This window comes from Nomascus leucogenys, chromosome 4 (assembly GCF_006542625.1).
Source record: "Nomascus leucogenys isolate Asia chromosome 4, Asia_NLE_v1, whole genome shotgun sequence".
NCBI classification, from domain to species: domain Eukaryota; kingdom Metazoa; phylum Chordata; class Mammalia; order Primates; family Hylobatidae; genus Nomascus; species Nomascus leucogenys.
The window spans coordinates 65,948,986-65,974,824 of record NC_044384.1 but is presented as its reverse complement, the minus strand read 5'-3'; the positions used below and the strand labels follow the sequence as shown (position 1 = coordinate 65,974,824).

At 44.3% G+C, this 25,839-nt stretch overlaps 1 protein-coding gene, 1 long non-coding RNA gene and 1 pseudogene across 2 annotated transcripts in view; 2 read left to right on the top strand and 1 right to left on the bottom strand.

Annotated features, from left to right (window-relative positions):
• Nucleotides 1–18,762, top strand: part of LAMA1 (laminin subunit alpha 1) — a 169,875-nt gene extending 151,113 nt beyond the window's left edge. Inside the window, exons 54-63 of the mRNA XM_030810731.1 lie at nt 1,492–1,643; nt 2,311–2,496; nt 3,931–4,060; nt 5,215–5,327; nt 9,388–9,577; nt 11,100–11,258; nt 11,802–11,955; nt 13,059–13,192; nt 17,252–17,474; nt 18,412–18,762. Of these exons, the coding sequence (XP_030666591.1) occupies nt 1,492–1,643; nt 2,311–2,496; nt 3,931–4,060; nt 5,215–5,327; nt 9,388–9,577; nt 11,100–11,258; nt 11,802–11,955; nt 13,059–13,192; nt 17,252–17,474; nt 18,412–18,572 (1,602 nt within the window). The 3' untranslated portion in view covers nt 18,573–18,762. The remainder of the gene's footprint in view (nt 1–1,491; nt 1,644–2,310; nt 2,497–3,930; nt 4,061–5,214; nt 5,328–9,387; nt 9,578–11,099; nt 11,259–11,801; nt 11,956–13,058; nt 13,193–17,251; nt 17,475–18,411) is intronic.
• LOC115834756 lies at nt 3,281–6,022 on the bottom strand. The gene is made up of 2 exons (XR_004029659.1): nt 5,778–6,022; nt 3,281–5,314 (listed from the first exon to the last, which is right to left on the bottom strand). It is a non-coding gene; the product is annotated as an uncharacterized LOC115834756 (long non-coding RNA).
• Nucleotides 18,763–23,598: 4,836 nt separating the features above from the next.
• Nucleotides 23,599–23,698, top strand: LOC115834911 (annotated as a pseudogene).
• The last annotated feature ends 2,141 nt before the right edge of the window (nt 23,699–25,839 follow it).

Sequence of the window (25,839 nt, the reverse complement as noted above, 5' to 3'; positions counted from 1 at the left end):
ACACTGTCTTAATCAAGTTGAGTCCATGCAGCTAGAATCTATAGAATGCCACCTTGTACTCTGCAAGGTACTTTACAGACATTGCTGTGTAATTATTACAACCATGCTGCAAGGGGAATGCTGCTTCCTACATTTTGCGGAGGAAGAAATGTGTTCAGAGAGCCTGGTAAACCTGACCAAGGTCCCACCACTGGTATGAGTCACAGTCAGGACTGGAACACAAGTTTGCAGAACCCAAACGTGTCATGACATACTTGGGGAAGGGCTGAAAGTGACTAAGACTGGTTAATGAGCTCCATTGATCTTTTTTCTTTTTTAGTTGAGCTGAAATTTATATAACCTAAAATCGACCATTTCAAAGTGAACAATTCAGCAGCATTTAGTGCATTCACAATGTTACAAGGCCACCTTTTCTATCTAGTTGCAAACATTTTCATCACTCAAAAGCCTATGCCATTGATGAGTCACTCCCCATTCTCCTCTCTCCCCACCCCTGGCAACCATCAATTTGCTTTCTGTCTCTATAGATGGATTTACTATTCTGGATATTTTGTACAAATGGAATCATATGATGTCTTGCGTCTTTCACTTAGCATGTCTTTGGAGTTCATCCCCATTGGAGCATGGATCAGTACTTCTTTCCTTTTTATGGCTAATATTCCACGGTATACACATACCACAGTTTGTTCATCAGTTACTTCATGGATGAACTTTGGGGCATTTCTGCCTTTTAGCTATTGTGAATAAATGCTGCTATGAACATATGCGGATAAGTATTTGTTTGAGTCCCTGTCTTCAGTTCTTCTAGGTATATATTTAGGAGTGGAATCACTGGTCATATGGTAATTCTATGTTTAACTTTTTGAGGAACTGCCAAACTTCTTCTCCATTAGTCTTAGTAAGGTTGCTTTCAAATCAAAGTGTGCTTACTAAGTCAGCAAAAAGGAATGATATTAGCCATTGCTAGCAAGGGTATTGTGAGATGCTCGCATTCCAATCCTTCTAGTGTATAAACTACCTCTTTTCAATGTGTCAAAAAAAATTAAAAGCTTTAAATATTTTCACATCCTTCAGATGTTTAATTCTACTTTTCATAATGTTGGAAACAACATCACAGGCAAAACAATTAAATATTCATATGTATGGTAATAAAAAGTTGGAAACTACTTTAAATTTCATTGATAAAAAGACAAATTACAATATATCTACTTATTGGTATCTAATGTAGCAATAAACAATAAGTATGAGGCAATGCAGAATGGAAATGTTTGAAATCTTCAGCAATAATAGCATAATGCAGAATATAAATTATATGAACAGAGATTAGAAAGTAACATACAAAATTTAGAATTGTGACAGCTGATAAGATTCTTAAGGAATTGCTCTACTCACTTGATGTTAATCTTCTCACGTTATCTTCATAAGATGAAAGTTTTCTAAATCATATAGTAATGTGTTTTGTCTGGGAAATTCTCTATGCAACCTCCCCAGCCCTTCTTTTCCATCATGCTGATCGGAGGCAACGTTGAGGTACATGTCAATCCTGGGGATGGGACAGGCCTGAGAAAAGCTCTCCTGCATGCTCCCACGGGTACATGCAGCGACGGACAAGCGCATTCCATCTCCTTGCTCAGGAATCGGAGGTACTTGTACGCGGCCAGGCAGTGTGTAATGAGGGTGTGGTGAGCTCAGAGGGAATGCGGAGGAACCTTGCGGTGGTGCCCTGGGGGACTAGTGACTGGGGTCATCAGCATCCAAATAATTCTAGAACCTTGCTAGGAATCTTCCTGGGAACCAGTTTCATCTGCTTTGTAATAAGATACTTGTAGAATTTTTATAATTAAACAACTTTAACTCTGCCCTTTGCTGGAGCCCAGCATAAATTGTCTTTACATTGGATTGATTCTGTGGCAAATAGTACTACACTATTAGTAAATAGTATTATATCAATAGTAAATAGCACTGTATCAACATTCCTGTATATTTCCCTCCAAAACTGTAGACGGAATGCTTTAAAAGCACACTGGGCATTTTCATCATAGGTAAAGAGGTTAAAAAAAAAGAAAAAACCTCTCCAAAAAGCAATCTCATTCAATGGATATTTAATAACATTCTATTCGTTTCTGAAAAATGTTCAATTGTGAGTTTTAATTTTCAAGATTCACCGTTTTGCTCACAGTGTCTTGTTAAAATGCACCTTTAGGGAACTTTTATTATTCAGTGAGAACTTGTGGGAATTATGGACTGAAATGGAATTATTACTTCATTATGTTTAAAGCTTTTCATTTACTTTCTCCATTGGTCTTTTAGAATTATCACTGTCCAATTGGATGAGAACAATCCTGTGGAAATGAAGTTGGGCCCATTAGTAGAAAGCAGGACGATAAATGTGTCCAATCTGTACGTTGGGGGAATTCCAGAGGGAGAGGGGACGTCGCTGCTCACAATGAGAAGATCGTTCCATGGCTGTATCAAAAACCTGATCTACAATTTGGAGTAAGTGTACCTGCTCTCTGCATGTTCTTGCACTTTCTGACCTTTCATGGTGAGTGCTAACACTAATCTGAAATCTCATTTTACTGTTTGACATTGAAAACTTTGCAAGTTCCCGAATAATGAGTGAACCCCATTGTTCTATCATGAAAGTCTCCCCAAATGGATTTTATTGGATTAGAATGTTAGACAGATCTGGTCATCATACTTTAAAAACCATCGTGAACATTAGCTCTCTGTGACTGTCCATAAAGAGCCGGGATTTAAATATATTTTTGACATGCATTTGAAGGAACATAGGGATTTTGTGATGCAAGTCTCTTGCTGTCTTGAGAGCATTGCTTTGAAGGAGCTGTTTACTATGGGGCTACTAGCAGCTTCAGGTTATTAATGGCTTCCCCAAAAACAATTACTGTATAATGAAGAACTGGAAGCCTCCATTCCCTGTGTGGAGCTCATGATGAGGAAAAGCACTGACATATGCCCATGAGCAGTTCATTCCTCCTTGCTCACTCTCTGCCTCTGGACAGGGTGCTGATGGGACACAAACTGTGCTCTGCTCTGTGAGACCAGCATCTGCCCAGGAGAACCTGGAAGTACCCTGGGCATCAGGAAACTGAAGCTCCCTCCTGGCTGGGTCACTGACTTGCCTAGTGACCTTGAACAAAGACTTGGATCTTTCATGGTCACAGTGTCCTTATCTGTGATATTACCTCTTAGGAGTCCCTGAACTTTGCAAGAATAAAACATAGCACTGGGTTTCAATACAATCGTGTCAGAGGTCTGGTTTAGATTTTTGTACAGGTTTGTGTTTATTCCCCCAGTTGTCTGTTCATTCATTCATTCATTCATTCATTAATGAGGCGTCTTCATGCTCCTGAAAGTCATCGGTTTGTGGACTTGGTAGAGCAGAAACGTTTCTGTGGAGTTCCCAGCTGTGCCTGGGAAAGTGCCAGGGGGAACTGTGCGGGCACAGGACACAGCACAGTCGCTGCAGAGTGAAGGTGCATGTGACAAGTGTAGCCCATGACCTCCTGGCGAGGGGAAGCATGTAAATGAGAAATCAGTATTTCGTGGAGGTCACTGTGCAACGCTTAGTAACTAGAGATAAAAACGTGTCCCTGAGGCAGGCCAGTCAAGGCTGCAAGAGGAGGTGATGGCGTCACAGCCGACCTGGGGGGTGCTCAGGAATGGCCAGGGTCTGACATGGGGATACGCTAGGCTGGGTCCCATTGCAAGCAGAAGCATCAGACAAGAAATATTAAGATAGTATGTCTGGACTCCGAGTCACAGTGAAGGATTGGCACTTTGGTTACTCTAAGAGAAATATATACATGGTTTTTAATTGATTTTCATTGTACAGTTATCAGATGACGTGGGTTTGTGGACTGGTTTGTGATATCCTAATTTTGAAAACACTCTCTTGTTTCTACCTAGACTTTTGGATTTCAACAGTGCAGTTGGCCATGAGCAAGTCGACTTGGACACCTGCTGGCTGTCAGAAAGGCCTAAGCCGGCTCCCGATGCAGAGGACAGCAAGCTCTTGCCAGAGCCCCGGGCTTTTCCAGTAGGAGCGGCTTCCTTTACTATCAGTCAGGTCCAGTCAGCAAAGGAGGGCCTAGGACAGAGGGAGTTAAAATGGGGCCTTGCTGTAAAGGTGCCTGCGAAAGCTGGAGCTGGAGCTGGAGCTGTGCTAAAAATCAGAGCGGGGACAGGGTGGGAAAGGGTGCCTCAAGCAACTCGGATGACACGGCCCAATCCATAGATTGTAGGCCCCAACACCCAGGCCGCGCATCAGGCATATAATATGCTTTTGGCAGAGCTTCTATAGGGACTCATTATCAATTTACATTTAGCCAGGAAAGCATGAAAATAAGTACTTCATGTGAAGTCATTGTGCACATATTTGTTGCTTAAAAAAAAAGATTCAATTCATTAGGAAAAGCCAGTTCTGGCCACATATTTTGAATGGCAGCCGTTGTTATTTTTCATTTTCTCCCCCTTCTGCTTTCTCTGTTTCCCTGGTTTAAAGGGTGCACTCTAATAATTTAGTAGATGGCAGAAGCATTCGAGAGCAGGACCTTCTGAGCAGGGCGAGGCTTTGAGTTCAGGGCAGTTTTCATGGTAGCATCTGCCTGTGCTGAACCAGAAAACAGCATCTGGGACCCCCGTGACTTGGGCACTCTCAGGGCAGCCCGCAGATGGTTGCATGGGGTTCAGGGGCCCTTCCCACCTGGCTCCTCTTGTCTGCACCCTGCCCTGTCAGTGTGGACCTAGGATCACACTCTGAGGCCCTGCAAAACATCACCTGTGGGCACCTCCAGTTTTCCAGTACCTGATCCACAGCTCATCTCGGCAGCTGCATCCTCAGGGCCATTCCCAAAACCTCAGGTCATGGCAGGGGCCTAGGGGGACAGCAAGGCCTTTGCCCCCTAAGCCTGGTGAAAATTTGTAGGAGAGACTTCAGTGTCTTTACGAATTTCAGTGAAGCTGAATGGGATTAAGGTGAAAGACAGAAGCTCTAAGTGCTTTCTTCAGGGAGATAAAGCGCTGGCGAGTGCATCATTTAAACCGAAGATGGAGTGAGCGCCAACAGGCATTGGTGGTTGTTGCTGTTCTGATGGGATTGCTTCATAGGTGGCTCTTCATGGCGGAACACGCATGCGTCAGTGGGGTTTGGGCTGCGGGTGGCGGCTGAGTGTCCCTGTGTGTCTCTTACAGGAACACTGTGTGGCGGATGCAGCTCTGGAGTACGTTCCCGGCGCTCACCAGTTTGGTCTCACACAAAACAGCCATTTCATCTTGCCTTTTAATCAGTCGGCTGTCAGAAAGAAGTAGGTATCGTTCTAACATCCTTACGTGGCGTCTCATTGCTAGATGTATGGGGGTGTTCTGCAGCCACAGAGTCTTTTCCAAAAGAAGCTGCTTTTATTTTATGATGAAGCGCTTGATTTGCAACCAAATGGCAAAGAGCAGGCAAACAGATAGGAATTCAGCATTGGTGCAAATCACAACACTTTCATGGTGGTTCACTGGGGAGTCTGTGGTTTCTGCCTTTCCCCTTCTTCTGGAGGGTGGCCGGCTTCCCCTCTCTGTGTGCATGTAAGGAATTGTGTGGGCATCTAAATTAAGCCTCCTGGATCTATTATTGTTTGGACTTTCAACCCCATTCCACTTTAAGCATTCCCTAGTCTGATGTCTTTGTCTACCCAAACTCTTACACTGTGGTGGCCAAAATCCCGGGTGCCACACCCACTCCTCTCTGCGCCTTCTGGCCCTCATACCTGCCTGTCCCTGGGACCCTTCTGCCGAGGGAAGATCTCAAGGCCTGGAGCTTGGGGCTCCTGGACTTCATGTTGCTCCTCTCGCCTCCTGCAGTCCTCCAGCTTGCCTGCCAGGCTTGCCTGCAGACTCTGCCATGCCCTGCCCATCTTGTTGTCATTGGCTGTGAGTGCCACCCTGTCATACCCCCTTAGACCTGGGCTCCTGTCTATCTTCTGCAGCTCCTACCATCACTCTCTGTGAATTCAACAGCAGCCGCCTAACAGCTGACCTTTCCATGCTCAAACTGTGATCTGTGGAAGGTCTTTCCCTGCTCCCTCCTCAACCAGCCTCTCCCACGGCCATACCCTTGATTTCTTCACAGGTATCCATCCCTCCCACGGTCTCGACTTTAAAAGCCTCCTATTAGCCAACCTCTTTCTTCTCGTCTCCACTCTGTGCCTCCCGACTCCTGCAGTTTCTCAGCTGCGTGGAGGCCTCTAAGCCGCTAGCCCTAATGCCCTCCCACCACCGTCTCCCGTCTTCTCTAGCCCCACATCACAATTCATCCCACAGATAGGTTCCAGGCCAACAGGTGTTCCCCTGCAAAATCCCTTAACCCTTTGTCTCTCCCACTCCTGCAAGCACAGGTGAAAGCCAACATTCCGCCTTCTCTGTGCCAGAACCCACATAGGAGACCAAGGCCGAGAAGATGGATGTCTCCTTCCTAGCTGGTTTGAGCTGGATATCATGGCCGTCAATCTCAGATGGAGCCTCCAAACGACATGGGGAGCCAGTGCATTGCTCTAATATGTTCATGGTTTTTATTCTCCATGACTGCTTGCTCATAGCTGCTCTTAGCTCAGAGCCCTGTGCACCACAGCCTCTCTTCCCAACCCAGCTGATGACTTGCTTCATTGAGAAGAAAGAGCTCCTTCATCTGTCCACCACCAAAAAGACCAGCCCCTGCTTTTGTACCTGACCCTCTATCTCTTCTTCTGCTACCACAGATGAAGGGTCCTTGTTCCTAGCAAAGCCCACCCAGCCAGCCCCAGCTTGTCCTCTGGATCCCATCCACTCTCTCCTCCCTAGGACGTGCACAGCAGCCACTTCTCTCTCCTCAGTGCACACTCCCACCAGCACACAGACACCGCCATCACCCCATCGTCAGCAGTGACAGAAAGAGCAGCAAACTGTTGTGCTGGACGTTGACACAGAGATTGTTACACAGATGACCTAATTTACTCCTCATAATTCTCCTATGAGGAAGGTATTGTTATTATCTCCATTTTACAGATAAGGAGATTGACGTATAGGGAGCCTGAGGCATCTGCTCAAAGTCACACAGCTGGTAAATGGTAGAGCTGGGGTTCGAACCCAGGCCTGGTGGCTCCAGAGTCTGTGCCTGTACAGTGGTTTCCCCTTCTCCTCGAGGGATGTGTTCCAGGACCCCCAGTGGCTGTCTGAAACCTTGGCTAGTACCTAAACGTCATATACACTGTGTTTTCCGATGCATGCATTGCTATGATAAAGTTGAATTTATAAATTAGGCACAGGAAGAGTTTAACGATAGCTAATAATAAAACAGAAGAATTATAACAATATGCCAGCATCACTCCTCTTGTGCCTTATGGGCATTATTGAGTAAAATCAGGGTGACCTGAACACAAGCCCCGCTGTACTGCCACAGTTGATCTGTGAACCTAGACAGCTATAAAGTGACCAATGGGCCCATGACTCCTGTGGCATGGATCCGCTGGACACGGGCAGACACGGCTTCTATGGCGTGGATCCGCTGGACACAGGCAGACATGGCTCCTATGGCGTGGATCTGCTGGACACAAACAGGATTCACTTCCTGGTCAGGTCCGAGTGGGATGGCATGAGATCTCATCACGCTGCTCAGAGTGATGCCCAATTTAAAACTTACGTATTATTTATTTCCATAACTTCCCATTTAGTATTTTCAGACCTCAGTTGACTGCAGGTAACTGAAACCTCAAAAAGTGAAACCTTGGAAGGCAAAACCACAAATAAGAAGGGACTGCTGTAACCTCTGTGCTCCACTCAATCTCTCACTTTGACCTCTAAAGCAGAACCCCCCAGGAGAAGCCACATCCCCCCCACACACATGCACAGTACCTGGCTCTGTTTCCCAGCAAGGCCCTTGAAAGAGCTGCCCTTTCCTCAGGGGCTGTTTCCTCATTTAACCCTCTGGTCAGCCTCCCGCACACCCCCAGCTGCTCTTGAGAGAGTTACTTGAGACCCCTGTGCAGCTACATGGTGGGGGGCCCCCTGCACTGGGCTCTCAGCAGCCCCTGGACTTCCTTGGCTGTCACAGACGCACACTCTCCTGGTTCCCTGCTCTCTCTTGGCCCGCCTTCCTCAGTCTCCCAGCTGAGAGTGCTGGGCCCTTCCACACACACTCCCAGGATGGCCTTCTATGTTCCGATCCCCTTAAAATGCCACCTAGATACGGCAGCGCCTACCTGGTAGCTCTGGCCTCCACTTAGAACTTGGGATTTGTGGGCCCACCAGCCACTCGAGATCTGCATGTGGACTGGGACAGGTTCCCAGTCACTGGACATCTCTGTGTGGACTGGGACAGGTTCTTCAGCCACTCAACATCTCTGTGTGGACTGGAACAGTCTCCTGGGCCTCATCACCCCGAATGGAATTCACAGGCTTCCCTCAGTCCTGCTCTCCTGCTCTTTGCCGTTGCTGCGGGCACAATCACCATTCACCTGGTTGCCCAAGGCCCAAGCCTAGAGGCTATTTTTTATTTCACTTTTTCTCACTCTCCAAATCCAGTCCATTGGCAAATCCTCTTGCTTCTTCCTCCAGAACATTTCCTGAATCTGTTCTGAGTCCCCACCGCCACCCTGGTCTAAGCCACCCACTCCTCCCTGTTGGCTGTCGTAACAGCTGCCTGATGGGGCCCGCTTCACTCCTGACCCCCTGACCTGTTCTTCAGTTTAGACAGAGGATCTCTTAAAGGAATTCTCGGCCACTCCCCCTTTCAAAGCCCTCCTGTGACTTCCCACTGTGCCGAAAATCCAAACACCCTCAAAGCCCCGCCTCCCTATGATGGAGCCACATCCGCCCTTGTCCTGTCCCTGGGTGCTCCAGGTCCCTCTGACGGGGCCCACCCAGGCGCAGCCTTCCTCCACACCTGCAGTGGCTCTGATTCCCCCGCGGCCTCAGATGGGCTTCCTGCTGTCCCCTGCCATCAAGCCCTGAATTTGCAGGGGCTTGCCCTTTCTGTCATTCAGACCTCAGCTGAAATACCAGCTTTGCAGAGTTACCCTCGTTGACTACTTAAGGTAGCCACGGGTTGGCCTCTACAGGACCCACTTTAACTCTCTGATGTGTTTCTGTATTAGTTTCATGAGCAAAGGGATCTTCCTCTTTGTTCACGGCTTTATCCTCATCCTAAAACAGTTCCCGGCAGACAGAGGTACGCGGTAAGAACTCGTTAAATAAATGGACGTGTAAATGGATGAAGGAATGAATACCCCTCTCTCCTGAGATGTTCAGTGTAAACGCCGAAACAATTGTTGAGTTCTCTTTTGAGGTTTTAAAAATGAAAAGTAAAAGTTTCCTTTCTCAATGCTGAGCCCTTGTTTTCCCCAGGCTCTCGGTTGAGCTAAGTATCCGCACGTTCGCCTCCAGCGGCCTGATTTACTACATGGCTCATCAGAACCAAGCAGACTACGCCGTGCTCCAGCTGCACGGGGGCCGCCTCCACTTCATGTTTGACCTTGGCAAAGGCAGAACAAAGGTCTCTCACCCTGCACTGCTCAGCGATGGCAAGTGGCACACGGTACGATCTCAGGAGGCTTGTGGTGGCTGCTTCTGAGTTCTGTTCCATCTATCACTCAGGTTCACTCCATTTCTCAAAGGCACATTATCCCCATTAATCTCTATTTCGCCTTGCATGTCTGGTGTCTCCCCCAGAGACTACAAGTCTTGAAGGCAGGGATCTTTTCTGCTTCTGAAATATCCCCAGGGCCTTGCTTAGTACCTGACATGAAACAGACATTCAGCAAACATTGGCGGGATGAACAAAAGGTACTAGACATGTTCTTGACTTGGCAAGGAGTATGTAAAGCCTAGCCTCCCCTGGTGGCATTTGCTTTCTGATAACCAGGACTCTGGAGCACTTTCTGGTGTGCAGCATGCTTTACCTGTGCCTGTAATCGGCCAGCTGGGTGGTTCTTGTCCACTGCCCAGAAAAGCAAATGCACTAAGAATGGCAGGTTTTGCAGCAAAGAAAGAGTTTAATTACTGCAGAGGCAACTTGCCAGGAGGTAATTCTCAAAGCTGCCTCCCCAAGAATTCAAGGACTAGGGTTAAAGCCTCGTGTAAACAAGGATAGTTTGGCAGCTGGGGGATAAGGAATGGCAAATGCTGGTTGATTGGATTAGGGAAGAAATCATAGGGGGTCGAAGTTGTCTTCTTGTGCTGAGCCAGTTCCTGGGTAGGGGTTACTGCTCTGGGTGGTGCCAGTTGGTTCATACTGAATGCAAAGTCTGAAAAATATCTCAAATGCCAGTCCTAGGTTTTACAATAGCGGTGTTATCTATATGGGGCAGTTGGAGAAGGTATAACACTTATGACTATTGGCTACGTGATTGCTAAGCAGTAAGTAGTTTAAAAAGGCAAATTATAAACGATGACTGGTTAGAGTTTATGCCTACATCTTAGCAGGAGAAACAATGGCTGGTTAGAGTTTATGCCTGTATCTTAGCAGAATTCAGGCCCCTATCACAATTCCAACCTTGTGGCATTTCCTTAATTTTACAAAGGCGATTTTGGTCCCTGAGCAAGGAGAGAGTTAGTTTTGGGGAGGGACTATTATCAACTTTGTTTTAAACTGTCAACTAAATTCCTCCCATTTTGGGAAGGGACTGTTATCATCTTTGTTTTAAAGTTAAACTATCCACTAAATTTCTTCCATTTCCGGAAGGGACTGTTACCATCTTTGTTTTAAACTATCAACTAAATTCCTCCCATAGCTAGGAAGAATTAGCAAAGACAGCTTATGAGGTTAGAAGCAAGACAGAGTCAGTTATGTCCGATTCCTCTTACTGTCATCATTTTTCTATATCACATTTCTTTCACTGTTACAGTTTTTGCAAAGGCAGTTTCATACCTGCCTCCTTTCTTCTGCCAGGCTTATCCGCTTTTCATCACCAACTGTCTAAAAATTTGAACCATCCTTTAGCATTGCATTCAGGTTGTTATAGCTCTCAGAAACAGATGTTGCATCTGTTAAAGTTTATACATCTGTTAAAGTTTTCTCGGATTCCTTAAAAATTATGCGTGTTTTCACTTTGCTGTAGGTCAAGACAGACTATGTTAAAAGGAAAGGCTTCATAACTGTTGACGGCCAAGAGTCCCCCACGGTGACCGTGGTGGGAGACGGAACCATGCTGGATGTGGAGGGTTTGTTCTACCTAGGAGGCCTGCCCTCCCAGTACCAGGCCAGGAAAATTGGAAATGTAAGCAGCATTTTCCATACTGACATTTTACCTTCGCTGTGGTTGTGTTTATTTTGTAGAAGAGCATACCTCACGGCATCTTTATGTTTAAATTACCTTGTTTGAAACTGGGGCTTGTAAAGAGGTTTACTTTGCAGGCATGTCCACAGATCGTGTGCCAGGGCCGCCCGTCAGAACCTGATCAGTCTTTCTAGCCTGTTAGTTAATGAATATCTCCCTTTCCACAGCCACATGGCCACAGCACAATTCAGGGAAGCCCAGCAAATGCGTATTCGCACATTAGTAAACTCAGCATGTTTTGATTTCCATGATATTTCACTAAAATAATAGAAAACACTTCCACTGCATTGTTAGCAAAGATACTCAATGGTAGCTCTAACTTAGACATTCATGTGAAGTATTGTGGCAATTAAAGTTTTAAAACAAAAAGATGACATTTTAATGTGTTTTGTTGAGACCAATATGATGAAGTGGAAGGAAAATGTGTCCAAGCCCTTCTCGTTAGAATCATCACCATCTACTCCTGCATGTCATTTGTCTTAGATCACCCACAGCATCCCTGCCTGCATTGGGGATGTGACAGTTAACAGCAAACAGCTGGACAAGGACAGCCCGGTGTCCGCCTTCACGGTGAACAGATGCTACGCAGTGGCCCAGGAAGGAACATTCTTTGACGGAAGCGGATATGCAGCTCTGGGTATGTGTTAGCAACACTCTCGAAGGCAGTCCCCGGATGAGTCTGTACTCTAAAGTGATGCGGATCCAAGAGTATAAGACAGGACCCACTGGATAAGGCTGCAGGAAAACCACATTGAGTTCAGTATTCCAGTTGATTCCTAATTTCTTGGTGTAAAAAGCCTTCTCAGGTCTTGGGCTATATGGATGGCCTGACAAAGTCTCCCCCAAGGAGTGGTGTGACTCCTGACAGAGGCCAGACATGGGGTGCTAGTTTCATCTATAGTTTCCCCAGGTTCTGTAATGCACACTTACTGTCCAAGTTAAGAAAGGGCTTTGAATTAAAAATCAGCAGCATAAAATGTCCAGACCAGCTGGCGCCAGGGAAGCTGTGCAGAAGTTTGGGTGGGGAAGAGGGGGAAGCCAGCAGAACACCTCTTGTTCACTCTGTGCTTCCTTTCTCCTGTTCCTGGGGCCCAGGCTCCAGCCCTGCTGGGCAGCCCCCTCAGTGGCCTCAGCTCCCCTTCCACCCCCCCAGCTCTGGGCATACCACCTTCTCCCCTTTTCCCTTCAGCCCTGGGCATGGTAACAACTGCCTGCTGTTGCCAATAGCACCAGTGTGGCTCCTCGGCTTTTTTATCACCTGAATTAAAAAATCATTCCATTCAATCCCCACCTTTAACAAACTTAGTATGGACTCTGATACACTCAGTAAATGATGATTCCCCCAAGTACACAGATACTAGGAAAATAAATTGGACTATTCTCGGATGATGATAAAGGGATTCCAGGGATCAAATCCCAACAGCCCACGGGAAAGACTGCCGCGGGGAGGATGTGTCCACGGGGTGAGGCAGGGCCATGTGCTTCTGCAGCCACAGATGAAGGAGGCGCCTGGCTCTGCTCTGACCTGGCTGACCGCATGCGTCTTCTTGAAAAGCTCCACGTCATCTCCCAGCTGTGGAAGCCGAGGCTCAGAGGGCAGGAGTGACCTGCTGGTGGGGATGGAGCTGGATCTAAAGGAGGAGCTAGAGCCAGGTCCCCCGACCCCTAGCCAGGAGCCCAAATGCTCAGCCTGGGTCTGGCAGCGCTCACCCTGACTTGGGTCGTCCTTGTGTGTTACAGTCAAAGAGGGCTACAAAGTCCAGTCAGATGTGAACATCACACTGGAGTTTCGAACCTCCTCACAGAATGGCGTCCTCCTGGGGATCAGCACTGCCAAAGTGGATGCCATTGGACTAGAGCTTGTGGACGGCAAGGTGGGTGCTTCCTCTGCATGGGGGTCTTCCTCCCCCCAGTGTCAGAGACAGAGCAATTGAGAAACAGCAGATTGAAATTCACAACTATCTATTTTCATGGAGTCAAACAGTGGTCCCATTACTATTTTAAAAACAGATATTGCTACAAAAAACCTTTTTTATTTTTTAAAAGCTTTTCAAAAATAACTTTTTATATGTTTGAAAGTAAGCTTTCAGCAAAATTACAACTATAATACAAAGAACTTTTTTTCCTGAACCATCTGAGAATAAGCTGCTGACCTGATGCCCTATCCCTTCTAATAATTTTTTTAACTTTTTATTTGGAAATCACTACAGATTGATAGGAAGTTGCAATGAAATGTACAGGAGGGCCCCATGCACCCTTCACCCTGACCCAGGTTTCCCAGTGGTAGCATTATGCATTTTTTTTTTTTTTTTTTTTTTGAGACGGAGTCTTGCTCTGTCGCCCAGGCTGGAGTGCAGTGGTGCGATCTCGGCCCACTGCAAGCTCCGCCTCCCGGGTTCACGCCATTCTCCTGCCTCAGCCTCTCCGAGTAGCTGGGACTACAGGTGCCCGCCACCACACCCGGCTAAATTTTTGTATTTTTAGTAGAGACGGGGTTTCATTGTCGTCTCGATCTCCTGACCTCGTGATCCGCACACCTCGGCCTCCCAAAGTGCTGGGATTACAAGCGTGAGCCACCGCACCCAGCCTTTTTTTTTTTTGAGACAGAGTTTCGCTCTTGTTGCCCAGGCTAGAGTGCAATGGTGCAATCTCAACTCACTGCAACCTCTGCCTCCCAGGTTCAAGTGATTCTCCTGCCTCAGCCTCCTGAGTAGCTGGGATTATAGGCGTGCACCACCACGCCTGGCTAATTTTTGTATTTCTTAGTAGAGATCAGGTTTCATCATGTTGGTCAGGCTGTTCTCAAACTCCTGAACTCGTGATCTGCCCGCCTCGCCTCCCAAAGTGCTGGGATTACAAACATTATGCATTTTTCTAGCACAATCAAGATACTTAATTGTGTCAATACCACAAGGCTCCCCCTTAATACCCCATCATGGCCACACCCAACTCCTGTACCCCTAATCCTAGGCAACCACTAATCTGTTTGCGTCCCTCTAATTTCTGTTTCACCAGTGTTACATAAACGAAGTGACGCAATAGGTATCCTTTTGAGATCAGCTTTTCATACTCAGCCTGATCTTGGGAGGGTCATCTGGGTGGTTGTGCATATCAGCAGTCCGTTCCCTTTTGTGGTGGCGTATTACTCTGTGGGACAGACGTATCATGCTATAATTTTTTTTAAATGTAGAACATGTTATTTTTTCTGTGACTGTTCTGACCTTGCTTTTCAGCCTCTCATGTCCCTCTCCTGCTGGCAACAAAATGAACTCAACAATTTGCAGTACTAGTCTTTTAGTCTCCTGCTTGAAAACCGCCTCCTTCACAGTTTCTCCCAGTTCTCACTTTCCTTCCTCTCCCCTTTGGGGCTGTCTGGGCGCAGGCAGGATGCAGGGAAGGGAGTCTCGATCGCCCTTTTCCTTTCTGTGGACTCTCTCGTGGACAGCAGCTGAGCATAGCTTAGTCTCCTGGTCTTCAGGCAGCCTCTTACAGTGAGTGGTCTGGGGTCTCAGTGTTGACCCTGCGTGGGGGCTGCTCCTGGAGAGTTTGGCCAGTGTCCCTCTTGGCTCAGGCTTCTCATCCTGGTTGTCATGAGTAGTGCCACCTCTTCATCTTCCACCTTCCCCGTGGGGTCATGTGCAAACTTGGGGATTTCTGCCAAGCCACACAGAGGCCATGTGGAATCAGGGATGGTGTCTCTCTGGTCCTCTCTCTACCTAACTACATTTTACCAGCATTTCTGCAGCACTGTGGTCAATGCTTCTTGTTGTGGGAGTAAGATGCCTGAATTTTCCAACACTAGTGCCTCTTGGAAGGCAAGGAACAAGTCTCCACGTTCTAGATTCCCCAGGACTTACCAGTTGTTTCTAGTATTTCCCTACTTACTCCCCGCTGGGTTTTGACCCCTAGGATATCCTAGAATGGGGGTGGGGAGGATCTGAAAGGTCATGTCTGACCTTTTGCCCTTCACTTCTTTTCCAATTCATGACAAAACAGAACTAACTTGATGTCATATTGCTGCCTCTCTACACTGACTTATAGCCAACTTTTCCCCTCATCTATACTTTAAAAACTTTTGTATCTATTTGCATGTTTTTATGTGACATCTAAAAAATGTTATCAGGGGCCAGATACGGTGGCTAACACATGTAATCCCAAAACTTTGGGAGGCTGAGGCAGGAAGATTGCTTGAGCCCAGGAGTTTGAGACCAGCCAGGGCAACGTAGCAAGACTCCATCTCTATTTTTGAAAAATATTTTATTTAGATAAATAAAAAATTAAAAATGCAATCAGAAGTGTAATTGCTGCAAACAATGTAATTTTCTGTTGTATTATACATTTTACCTCTTATTGGATTATTATTTATAGTTCTTTTTTTAACATGTTTAGTTGTTGCCTAAGGGTTTATGACTTATATCTTGAATTGTCACAGTCCACCTTGAAATAATACTGAGCAGTTTCATATGTAGCATAACAATCTTCAAAAAGTACATTTGAAATTCTTTCCTCCTGTCTTAGTCTGCTTGGGGTGCCAGAACAAAGTACCACAGATTGTGTGGCTTAAACAATGAAAATTTATTTTCTTGCCATTCTAGAGACTAGAAATCCGAGATTGATGTGTTGGTAAGGTTCTTTATTCTGAGGCCTCTCTCTTTGACTTACAGATGCCTCGTTCTCCATGTGTTCTCACATGGTCTTCCCTCTGTGCATGTCTGTGTCCTAATCTCTTCTTATAAAGACACAGTCAGATTGGATGAGGGCCACCCTAGTGACTCATCTTTACTTAATTACCTCTTTAAAAGCTCCATCTTCAAATACAATCACATTCTGAGGTACTGGGGGTTAGGACTTCAGCATATGAATTTTGGAGGGGCGGTCTTCAGCCTATAACACCTCCTATCTTTTGCAAAGCTGAGATATCTTTACTTGCTGTGGGAGAGCATCTACAGTTCATCAGAAGAGAGTTAGTAAATATTCGCTCATAGGTGCTATCAATAGGTATGACCGGGCCAGGTGTGGTGGCTGACGCCTGTAATCCTGGCACTTTGGGAGGCCTAGGCGGGCAAATCACCTGAGGTCAGGATTTCGAGACAAGCCTGGCCAACATGGTGAAACCCTGTCTCTACTAAAAATACAAAAATTAGCCGGGCATGGTGTGGGCGCCTGTAATCCCAGCTATGCGGGAGGCTGAGGCAAAAGAATCACTTGAACCCGGGAGGTGGAGTTTGCAATAAGCCAAGACCGCTCCACTGCACTCCAGCCTGGACAACAAGAGCAAAACTCCATCTCAAAAGAAAAAAAAGAAAGAAAGAAAGTATGATCAGCATCTCCAATAAGGCTATTAACTCCTAAAATGTCCTAAAAATGAGGCCCTCACTTAAGGATGCAATGTGCTTGGACTTGTGGTCATGAAGGTGGCCATTTGCACTTTCTGGAATTTGGGGAATAGTATAACATCTGAATCTTTTTTTTTTTTTTTTTTTTGAGACAGAGTTTCGCTCTTGTTGCCCAGGCTGGAGTGCAGTGGCACGATCTTGGCTCACCACAACCTCTGCCTGCCAGGTTCAAGCGATTTTTCTGCCTCAGCCTCCCGAGTTGTTGGGATAACAGGCATGCGCTACCACGCCTGGCTAATTTTTTTGTATTTTTAGTAGAGACAGGGTTTCTCCATGTTGCTCAGGCTGGTCTCAAATTCCCGACCTCAGGTGATCCGCCTGCCTTGGCCTACTAAAATGCCGGGATTACAGGCGTGAGCCACCGTGCCCAGCCATCATCTGAATCCTTTAAAAGGTTATTTTTCAAAACTATTTTCTGTTTCTCCTAGTTAGCTCTCCTTTTAAACATAATGCTGCAATTTTATCCACTCCAAGAGCTTATACGAATGGACTGTGTTCCTTAAATACACAAAAACTCACCAAGATATTTGCTTTTAGGTCTTGTTCCATGTCAACAATGGTGCTGGCAGGATAACAGCTGCATATGAGCCCAAAACCGCCACTGCGCTCTGTGATGGAAAATGGCACACTCTTCAAGCTAACAAAAGCAAACACCGTATCACTCTGATTGTCGACGGGAACGCAGTTGGCGCTGAAAGTCCACACACCCAGTCTACCTCGGTGGACACCAACAATCCCATTTATGTTGGTGGCTATCCTGGTATGTACACGGGTACCTGCTCTTCCACTCAAAAGGGGCACTGTCCCTGGAGGAAGTCTTGGTTCAGGTGGATGTAGAATAGAGATTGAGAAAGGTACATGGTTTGGGTGACAAATCCTTTACCATTTTAGAAAGGCCATTTCAAATACCTAAGAATTCTTGGAAAACTTAAAATAATCTACACACACAAGTTAATCATTGGGTAAGACTGTGAGAAGATTGGGTCTGATATAAAGGCAGCTGGATGACTTTACCGAAGTAAATTTCATGACTCTCAGACTTGAGAGTCATTTTAGGCCTAGGGAATCGTTTTAGGAAACAAACTTGTGACTCATCTCTCTGGTCAATTTTGGATTAGAATTATGTATTTTAGATGTTCCAAGGAATTGTTGCAAATAATAAACACCTGTTGTATGACTTTTTTTAAGTTGTAACTATGCCTTAAAATTTTATATATTAAAAGTTTTTGGCCAGGTGCGGTGGCTTACGCCTATAATCCCGGCACTTTGGGAGGCCAAGGTGGGTGGATCACTTGAGGTTAGGAGTTTGAGACCAGCCTGGCCAACATGGTGAAACCCCGTCTCTACTAAAAATACAAAAATAAGCTGGACGTGGTGACGGGTGCCTGTAGTCCCAGCTACTCAGGAGGCTGAGACAGGAGAATCACTTGAACCCGGGAGGCAGAGGTTGCAGTGAGCCAAGATCGTGCCACTGCATTCCAGCCTAGGTGGCAGAGCAAGACTCCATCTCAAAAAAAATTTTCTCTGAATTCTGCTACTCACTGACACCACATATGTGGAAAATATTCTTCTAATTTTGATAGTGAAAAATTTAAAAAACAAAAAAACCGGCTTGAGATTATTTCTGTTCCTTTTGTGCTATGGATCGCATTTCAACAAAATTAAGCAAGATTTGTCTTCTCTTCTTTCCTGAACAGCTGGCGTGAAGCAAAAATGCCTGCACAGCCAGACCTCGTTCCGCGGGTGTTTGAGGAAGCTAGCGCTGATTAAGAGCCCGCAGGTGCAATCCTTTGACTTCAGCAGAGCATTCGAACTGCACGGAGTTTTCCTTCATTCCTGTCCTGGGACCGAGTCCTGAACTTCAAGCAGAATCCTCAGTTGGAATCATTGCTAATATTTTGAGGAGAAGTGTATGTGTGAGTTAAGAATCTCTTCAGTTCATATTTTATTTCCAACTCAGGTTAAGTGTTTCCGGGGAGAGATGTGTTTACGTTACACTAAAACCACATGTGCAACAAATACCTCCATTAAATGGTCTAAAATGTAAATTGAATTCCCTGGCCCTCTTTTTAAACATTTTTTTTAAAAATAAATCTTTATACACATTGAATGTTCTGTCGATTACCTGATAGTATTTTATGTTTTTCATTTTGAGCTTTTAAAAAAGTGTCAATACAGATGATAATAGATTAGAGTATGAAGCCTTTTATTTCTTCAAGAAAACTCTAAGCTCCAATTTCTACAACAGACAAGCAATGTTCATTGATTAATTCCAGATGAGCACACCAGCTGTTTGCCACATAACCTTTTAAGGAGGCTCCAGCAAGTCACAGGGGCAAAGGGAGCAAAGGAAGGAGCTGGACCCTCCTTGGACGTGGCCTTGTGCTATCAGGACCTCACCTAACAGCATTTTGCAGGACAGAAAAAAGATGGCATCATTTTAAATTAGTGCTTCCTTTATTGTCAATTTTATTTTCACCACTTGGAATGAAAAACAGTTTGCCTTAATCAGCTACTTTTCTGGGATAGTGTGTGTAATTTGAAAAGAGGGAACATTTTAAAACCATGTAAGTATATTCTTTTAATGGACCAAGCAGCTGTAGACCCAGATTTCTGAAGTCGCATTCAATCCCTTCCACATTCATTTTAGTTCTGCTCTGTGGCTGCAGCTCAGGTCACAGTGGCCGCTGTCCATATCCTTCAGAAAAATGATCCCATTTTCCAAATGCTCACTTGAAGAGCGGTCTCCATCTGTCTTAGCCATGACCTGCTTTTCCAACATGGAGGAGGCCAGAGTTAGTGTCTGTGTCTCTGAGAGATTTTGATTGGATAAACAAGGAAGGCAGCTGTGCTCCTGGTCCCCATCCCTGTTCGTTGCCTTCTTACGATTTTGAACCCTTGGGATTCACACCTCTTGATGAGTATATTTGAAATTTGTAATTCTTTCCCATTTAAATACCTGCATGAAGATGTTTCTTAGAGAAAGGCAGCTGCCAGTTGTGGACATGCTGATGTTTCTGTAGCACCAGCCATGGGAGGAATGCGGACTTTTCAAAGGCAGCTCCTGGGCAGCTGGGCTCAGAAGAGGCACCTGCCCATCTCAGCGGCAGTGCACGTGCACCGAGAACCTTTTTGCTGTGCCGTGGGTGGTCTTTGGTTTCATGTTTCTGCAGAAACCAGCTACAGTGGGATATGAAGGCTCAGACATTCTAGATCCTGGTCTACCATGTTGGGTGAGGAAGTGACCAAAACCAGGACATAGAGCACAGACTGTGGAGCTGCCTTGAGCTTTGCACCCCAGCCCTGCCTCCACCCCCCCTTTAACAGAGTTAAAACGGAGCATGGGCCTTTCATGAGTACAGCTATTCACAAGATCTCTCTGAAGGATCCCTCAGGAGAAAACCCACCAGCTCCCCCTTGGCCTTTCACAAGCACAGAGTGGAGTGGCCTGGGTGTGGGTCTGTCCCCGTGACCTTGAGCCTGCGCTTCCAGGTCAGACACCAGCTATGGTTCTCACTTCGGGTTCTGACACTGATTCCTTAACTCCTCTCACCAAGTCTGGACTCAGGTTCTTAGAGAGGGTTGCCAGATAAAACACAGAACCCAGGGAAATCTGAATTTCAGATAAACACCACAGACATGTTTTTAGTGTAAGCACATGCTAAATATTGCACAGCATCCTGGGTTTTTCATTTGCTAAATCTGGCAACCCTACTTTGGAGCCCCAAGGGCATAAAAAGATTATGATACCCTTTCCCTCACTGCCAAGTGATTCCAAATAAAAGCAAATCTATGTCTTAAAGCACGTGCAACAAAATCTATTGACGATCATGTTTTTCTCATGATGACTTTACTGAGATATCTGATTTCTTTCCAAAGTCTAATTTTGGTGCCAAAAGTCCTTGTTTAGTCTGTCAATTAATGTAGTACTTTTTTTTATTGTGGCAAAATACAGAAAATATAAAATTTACCATTTTAAGCCATCTTTAAGTGTACATTTCCATGAAATTCAATACATTTATAATGGTGTGCAACCACTACCATTCGTCTCCAGAATTCTTTTCATCTTGTAAACCTAAAACCCTGCACCAGTTAAACAGTAGGCCCCCATTCCTTCTTTCCCTCAGCTCTTGGCAACCACCATTCTTTCTGTCTCTACACATTTGACCACTCTGGGTACTTCATATAAGTGACTTACCATAATAGCTTCAAGGTTCATCTCTGTTTAGCCTGTGTCAGAATTTCCTCCCTTTTAATTCTGAATAGCATCCCATTGTATGTATAGACATTATGCTTATCCATTAATCCCTTGATGGGTACTTGGGTTGCTGCCATCTTTTGGCTATTGTGAATAGTGCCGCAATGAACATGGATGCACAAATGTCTGTTCAGAGTCCCTGCTTTCAACTCTTTGGGGTATATACCCAGAAGTGGAATTGCTGGATCATATGGTAAATCTATTTGTAATTTTTTTTTTTTTTTTTTTGAGACAGAGTCTCACTCTGTCATCCAGGCTGGAGTGCAGTGGTGTGATCTTGGCTCAGGGCAACCTCCACCTCCCAGGCTCAAGCAATTCTCCTGCTTCAGCCTCCCGAGTAGCTGGGACTACAGGCGGGTGCCACCATGCCTGCCTAATTTTTGTATTTTTAGTAGAGACGGGTTTCACCATGTTGGCCAAGATGGTCTCAAACTCCTGACCTCAAATGATCCACTAAGGTGCCTGGCCCCTATTTGTAATTTTTTGAGAAAGAACTATACTGTTTTCCATAGCATGCAGCACTGTTTTCAAGCCTCAGTTTCTTCATCTGTAAAAAAGATTGTGATACCAACCTCAAAAAGCTATCACAATATTTAGAAGATGGTATTAAAATTTTTTTCAGAAAGAGAGCATGTTGATAAGCCAACAGCATTGACCGCAGTGAAATTTAATCCTCAGTCACAACTGCCTTCCAAGAATGTCCAAAAACTGGATGGATTTATAGGCAAGCATTGGCAAACATCAGAAAAGAGAAGAAAACTGACCAACTCATTTAACGCTGGTGGAATAACTTCATACGAAACAAGTGTAAAACAATTATAGACCAACTTTACTTATGGACTTAGATGTAAATATCTTTTATAAAATACTAATAAATTCAATTCAGTCCTTAGGGGAAACGATAACTAAGGACATTTGCAAACCCATAAATTCTTCTTTCTATTCTCACATGTGGTAATTTTTTGATTATGGTCAAACATTTGGCATAAGATCTACCCTCTTAACATATGTTAAATGCACAATACAGTATTGTTAACTATAGGCACCATGTTGTACAGACAGCAGATCCCTGGAGCTTACTCAGCTTGCATAACTGAAACTTCATTTTTTTAATTTTTATTTATTTATTTATTTTGAGATGGTATTTCACTCTTGTTGCCCAGGCTGGAGTGCAATGGCCTGATCTCGGTTCACTGCAACTTCCACCCCCTAGGTTCAAGTGATTATTTTGCCTCAGCCTCCTGAGCATCTGGGATTATAGACACACACCACTGAGACTCTGTCTCAAAAAAAAAAAAAAAAAAAAAAACACAGAAAATTAGTGATTCAGAGATAAGGAAGTTTCACTATTTTTCTTATAACAACAATACTACTTGGTACCTGTGGCACTTCCTTCTTCCCCAGTGACAGAAACTTTGTAATGGCTGAGTATATATTTTTAAATGTCACACAATGCCCTGGGTGTGTTCCCCTCAGCCGTAATAAACTCCCTCTTCACACCACTACCTGCTTTTCCCGCTAGCTTGGAACTGTGGCTGAAGATAATTCTCCAGTACCTGCCTCCGTGATACTCTGCCCTGCGTCCTGCCCAGGACCCTTTTCACAGCTGCAAGCTGTGTTACTTACTTGTTCCTAATGGGACAGTCAGTCTCTAGCACAGTTCTGAATGTCTGAAGGAAGTCAACGGGAAGCATCGGGTCAATTTCCTGCCTCAGACTGCAAAACGGATCTGGACACATCTCCCATCACTTTGTGATACCCATTTTCTTTTTCTTCTTGAAATTGTACTGTATTGAAGGTATTTCTCTGTCAGGTTCATATTTCACATAGTTTTCAAAATTTCAGAAGTATCACATACATTCCAAGTGCTCATGGCTCCCGTTTGTATTTTGTGGTGTGCAGGCACATCTTCGCCTTCCGGTGCCCTTGGTAAGTCTTCCTGGACAGCCCTCTGCAGTGCTGAATGCCCTGGAACTGTTCTGGTTCTTTTTTTAATTTTATTTATTCATTTTTTTTTTTGAGACAGAGTCTCGCTCTGTGCCCAGGCTGGAGTGCAGTGGCGCGATCTCGGCTCACTGCAAGCTCCGCCTCCCGGGTTCACGCCATTCTCCTGCCTCAGCCTCTCCGAGTAGCTGGGACTACAGGCGCCTTATTTATTTATTTATTTGTTTTTAGTAGAGACAGGGTTTCACCATGTTAGCCAGGATAGTCTCGATCTCCTGACCTTGTGATCCGCCTGCCTCCACCTCCCAAAGTGCTGGGATTACAGGTGTGAACCACCACACCTGGCCAGAACTGTTCTGGTTCTTAATGGCTCTAAGTTATGCTGAGTTTCCCCCTCAGATTGGATGTTCTCCTCAAAGAGCCTCTAGCTGTTGTATAGCTCCTTGAAGGTCTATATTCTGTTGGATATTTCTTAGGCATTTCTCCCTAACATAATAGTTAATATAATAAGGATGTGGCAGAGGTTATTAGTACATAATTATTAAACTGAATACTAGTTTCTCATTTTCTCTAAACATACTTCAGCAGTGTCGTCGTTCCCATAAATTTCAAAAGATCTTTGCAAATGTAATTCTTCTGAGCCATCTAACAAGCATTTAAACAGAACAGAATCATGCTCGCTTCGGTAGCACATATATTATACTAAAAGTGGAGCGATCCAGAGGTTAGCATGGGCCCTGTGCAAGGATGACATGCAAATTCGTGAAGCATTCCATATTTTTAAAAGTCTAATAGAAAATTTAAAAAAGAATTAAAAAATGACAAAATCAGCCATTTTGCAACATATTCCCAAAAAAGATCTACAGGCTTAACAGTTTTCATAATATAGAGTGAAGTTTTCAACTTAATATACCCTGAAATGTAAAAACTATAGGATTTTTTTTCACAGGGTGACAATGGCAGCGCTCATGTTCCTTTCAAACCCCTTCAGTGTCCGACAATGGGAGCCATACCAGCTGTCCGAAGCAAGGGCTTGGAGGGGAACATAATGAAAATCACTGTTTTCTCTCTGAGTAACACATTTTAAAAATGATGTTGTCTTTTCACAGTATATGCTGAGCATAATGCTTAATTATAAAGTATTGAAACATGAACTCCAGTGTGAATGCTAAAGAACTGTGGTCTCTGTTCACATTGTTATAAAAGAGACAAGTTTATTTTAACGAGAACCGTTCTATGCATCAGGCATTTCATCCATGACTTAATTTTTAGCATGTGTTTGAAATGCAAATGTGATTCTCTGATATGAATAAAACACAGTAAAATCTTTGCTAAAAATGGTACAATGCTGAATTTTGTCCCTGAAGGTGGTCAGAAGAAAACAATTAGAGGAAGAACATCAGTCAAGGGAGGAGGTAGGAGATTGTAAAGAGGATGCATGTGCGGCTTTGCCACCCAGACTAGAAGGTCGGCAGGATGTAGGTATGGATAGGGAGTTCGTGTGATTAATACTATGTGGCTTAGATGTAATTCTGCACCCTTGAGGTCTCATTAAATTGAACATGGAATTTAAGAAGTGTGAGTAAAAATGACAAAAGAATAAGTAGGAAATGATCAAGAGCATTCACTAAGTCTTGCTAGGAGAAAGCGTTCAAGCTTGGAAGAAGACTCAGTGGAAAGCTTTTGATTTAGGTAGGATTGGAAGCAAACTAAAGAAAATCTTTTTTAGTAAGCTAACCTAAAAGGAAACACATTTTTCTTCTTTTATTAGGTGGTACATTGAAATTGAGTGAATTGGAGGGAAGGAATCCTAAAATGATAAAATCACCAGGCAAATCCTTGAATTACTGCTGATTCTTACAGCACTTCCCAAAGTTAAGTGGAAAGGGGTGTGTGTGTGTGTGTGTGTGTGTATTTAAATTGATACAACCACAGAAGATGGGATATAACTTATAGTCGGAACATAACCTAGTTAATTTTTTACTAAAACAGACATCAACATTTTCCAGAGGCGGAAAATAGATCTAGAGTCTGCAATACACAACATTCACAATGTCCAGGATACAATTCAAAATTTCTTGATATACAAACAACCAGGAAAATGGTACCAACTCTCAAGGTAGAAAGACAATCAAACAAATACCAACCTCAAGAGAAAATCATCAAAGACTTTAAAGCAGCTATTTTATCTATGCTCGTAAGGTCAGGGAAAGCACACGTCAACTGAATGATATGATCGAAGTGCTCAACAGAAAAATGGAAAATTTAGAAAGGAAGCAAATAAAAAATATTGAAATGAAAAATACAATCTCTGCAGTCAAAAGTTAATCATTGGTTGGACTCAATAGTAGAATAAAGATGATAAAAGTAAAATTAAGTTGAAGGTAGAACAATGAAAATTATCCAATCTACAAAGAGAGATAAAGGGTTTAAAGAAAACAAACCCAGAGTGTCAGGTACCTGTGTGTTACCATTTAAAGGTCTAACATAGTATAAGTGGAGTCTCAGAAGGAGAGGAGAAAAAGATTAAAATAGAAAAAAAATTTCAGCAAGAATGCCCAGAAACTCCCCAATTTAGTGAAAGACATAAATTTACAAATTCAAGACACTTAGCAAACTCTGAGCAAAACAAACTCAAAGGAAACAATCCCTATTAACCTATAAGAATCAAATTTCTGAATCCCAAGATACCTAAAAAATTCTTGAAAGTAGCTATAAGAAAAAAAAAAAAGTACACATTACATAGAGGGAAATCATGACTTAATGTCCATGATTTCTCCCAGAAACCATGAAGTCCAGAAGACAGCAGAACTACATCTTAAAAGTACTGAAAGAAAAGAGCTTCTCAACCTATAATTTTATATCCATTACAAATATCTTACAGCAATAAAGGTGAAATAAAGACATTCTCACAAGAAAGACA